This window comes from Pimephales promelas, chromosome 25 (assembly GCF_988280905.1).
Source record: "Pimephales promelas chromosome 25, fPimPro1.hap1.1, whole genome shotgun sequence".
In the NCBI taxonomy this organism is placed as follows: domain Eukaryota; kingdom Metazoa; phylum Chordata; class Actinopteri; order Cypriniformes; family Leuciscidae; genus Pimephales; species Pimephales promelas.
Window position 1 is genome coordinate 25893294 of NC_142793.1, and position 3246 is coordinate 25896539.

Here is a 3246-nt window from a genome sequence, read left to right on the forward strand (position 1 = left end):
ACTAAATGAATGGTTAATGTTATTGTGTAATGAACAGAAACTGCTCTTTGTAAATAATTGGCATCTGTTTAAATAATTGGCACCTACCAATTATTGCCAATTATTACTAGTAATATAGTACTGATATAGAGCTATAAATATATATATATATATATATATATATATATATATATATATATATATAATATAGCTAATATAACTATATTAATCAATCTGATACTTGGACTTTCGTCCGAATGCCTCTGATAAGCGGCAGTGTTTTGGGGCCCTTGGTGTCCACCGCAGCTTTGGCCTTCATCATCTGAGAAAGAGAGAGAGACAGAAGAATAAGCATCAGCTGAAATCAAATTAAACAAACTTATTTATATCAGCTATGGTTACTAACATTTCTAACATGTTTACTTCTGAATATTATATTTTATTCACGGCCATCATTCGCAGTAGCCTATTCACAAACTGTTTTTCAAAATGTTTTTCCTAATACCTTTTGTTGATGCATGTTTTCTTGGCGCTGCTCTTCCCATTCCCTCATGGGTAACAGAGTTGACTGCTTCTGCTTCGTGGGGGACAAATCCTGCAGAAATTAAAAATGAAGAAATAAACAGATAAATAGATATTCAATGTTTTTTTGTGTTTCACAGAAGGGTTGGAAACATGATGAAGGCGAGAAAATGAAGAAGAAATTAGCTTTATAAAGTGTGAATTACGATCATACCTGTTTGTTGGTCTCTCCTCGGGGAAACCGTCTGCAGTGGTCTCGCCATTGCTGGACCTTTCCCCATTCTGGCTCCCAGCGTTCCCTCCTGAAATCCGATTCCAGCGTCAGGATTCGCTGGCGGTTCTGCTGGTTTTCCTCCGCTATCTTGCATTCTTTCTGCAACTGAAGACAAACACTGTTATTATCATGGATTTCATCTACTCCACGTTACTTCAAACACATCACTGTAATCGGCAATAGTACTGTTACAGATATATATATATAATTTAGCTAATATAACTATATGAATTAATCAAATACCTGGACTTTCTTCCGATTGCCCGTGATATGTGGGAATGTTTTGGGGCCCTTGGTGTCCACCGCAGCTTTGGCCTTCATCAGCTGAGAAAGAGAGAGAAACAGAAGAATAAGCATCAGCTGAAATCAAATTAAACAAACTTATTTATATCAGCTATGGTTACTAACATTTCTAACATGTTTACTTCTAAATATTATATTTTATTCAAGGCCATCATTCGTAGTAGCCTATTCACAAACTGTTTTTCAAAATGTTTTTCCTAATACCTTTTGTTGATGCATGTTTTCTTGGCGCTGCTCTTCCCATTCCCTCATGGGTAACAGAGTTGACTGCTTTGTGGAGGACAAATCCTGCAGAAATGAAAAATGAAGAAATAAACAGATAAATAGATATTCAATGTTTTTTTGTGTTGTAAACGCCTCTTTAAAAATAAATCTCGCTCAAGTCTTGAGTAGCTAAACCATTTAGGGCTTTAAAATAATAATTTCGAACCCACTTGACCTGCTGTTTTTCACAGGCATTAACAAGAGCGGCGTGAACATCCAAAATGTGTGCTATTGTGTTTCACAGAAGGGTTGGAAACATGATGAAGGCGAGAAAATGAAGAAGAAATTAGCTTTATAAAGTGTGAATTACGATCATACCTGTTTGTTGGTCTCTCCTCGGGGAAACCGTCTGCAGTGGTCTCGCCATTGCTGGGCCTTTCCCCATTCTGGCTCCCAGCGTTCCCTCCTGAAATCCGATTCCAGCGTCAGGATTCGCTGGCGGTTCTGCTGGTTTTCCTCCGCTATCTTGCATTCTTTCTGCAACTGAAGACAAACACTGTTATTATCATGCATTTCATCTACTCCACGTTACTTCAAACACATCACTGTAATCGGCAATAGTACTGTTACAGATATATATATATATATATATAATTTAGCTAATATAACTATATGAATTAATCAAATACCTGGACTTTCTTCCGATTGCCCGTGATATGTGGGAATGTTTTGGGGCCCTTGGTGTCCACCGCAGCTTTGGCCTTCATCAGCTGAGAAAGAGAGAGAGAGAAACAGAAGAATAAGCATCAGCTGAAATCAAATTAAAGAAACTTATTTATATCAGCTATGGTTACTAACATTTCTAACATGTTTACTTCTGAATATTATATTTTATTCAAGGCCATCATTCGTAGTAGCCTATTCACAAACTGTTTTTCAAAATGTTTTTCCTAATACCTTTTGTTGATGCATGTTTTCTTGCCGCTGCTCTTCCCAATCCCTCATGGGTAACAGAGTTGACTGCTTCTGCTTCGTGGGGGACAAATCCTGCAGAAATTAAAAATGAAGAAATAAACAGATAAATAGATATTCAATGTTTTTTTGTGTTGTAAACGCCTCTTTAAAAATAAATCTCGCTCAAGTCTTGAGTAGCTAAACCATTTAGGGCTTTAAAATAATAATTTCGAACCTACTTGACCTGCTGTTTTTCACAGGCATTAACAAGAGCGGCGTGAACATCCAAAATGTGTGCTATTGTGTTTCACAGAAGGGTTGGAAACATGATGAAGGCGAGAAAATGAAGAAGAAATTAGCTTTATAAAGTGTGAATTACGATCATACCTGTTTGTTGGTCTCTCCTCGGGGAAACCGTCTGCAGTGGTCTCGCCATTGCTGGGCCTTTTCCCATTCTGGCTCCCAGCGTTCCCTCCTGAAATCCGATTCCAGCGTCAGGATTCGCTGGCGGTTCTGCTGGTTTTCCTCCGCTATCTTGCTTTCTTTCTGCAACTGAAGACAAACTCTGTTATTATCATGCATTTCATCTACTCCACGTTACTTCAAACACATCACTGTAATCGGCAATAGTACTGTTACAGATATATATATATATATATATAATTTAGCTAATATAACTATATGAATTAATCAAATACCTGGACTTTCTTCCGATTGCCCGTGATATGCGGGAATGTTTTGGGGCCCTTGGTGTCCACCGCAGCTTTGGCCTTCATCAGCTGAGAAAGAGAGAGAGACAGAAGAATAAGCATCAGCTGAAATCAAATTAAACAAACTTATTTATATCAGCTATGGTTACTAACATTTCTAACATGTTTACTTCTGAATATTATATTTTATTCACGGCCATCATTCGTAGTAGCCTATTCACAAACTGTTTTTCAAAATGTTTTCCCTAATACCTTTTGTTGATGCATGTTTTCTTGGCGCTGCTCTTCCCATTCCCTCAT

General features: G+C 37.6%; 1 protein-coding gene across 1 annotated transcript; it reads right to left on the minus strand.

Annotated features, from left to right (window-relative positions):
* Positions 1–208: 208 nt before the first annotated feature.
* LOC120471834 (uncharacterized) lies at positions 209–3246 on the minus strand. The gene is made up of 11 exons (XM_089127646.1): positions 3199–3246; positions 2935–3051; positions 2624–2788; positions 2240–2329; positions 1972–2052; positions 1661–1825; positions 1283–1366; positions 1019–1099; positions 716–880; positions 485–574; positions 209–301 (listed from the first exon to the last, which is right to left on the minus strand). The coding sequence occupies exons 1-11, from the start codon at positions 3244–3246 to the stop codon at positions 209–211; spliced, it is 1179 nt and encodes a 392-aa protein (XP_088983772.1).

Coding starts and splice junctions, on each gene's coding strand:
- LOC120471834 (XM_089127646.1), bottom strand. CDS start 3,246: ATGAGGGAATGGGAAGAGCAGCGCCAAGAAAACATGCATCAACAAAAG. Junction 1,100..1,282: donor AAAACATGCATCAACAAAAG/GTATTAGGAAAA, acceptor TCTCTTTCTCAG/CTGATGAAGGCCAAAGCTGC. Junction 575..715: donor GAGGAGAGACCAACAAACAG/GTATGATCGTAA, acceptor TAATTTCTGCAG/GATTTGTCCCCCACGAAGCA.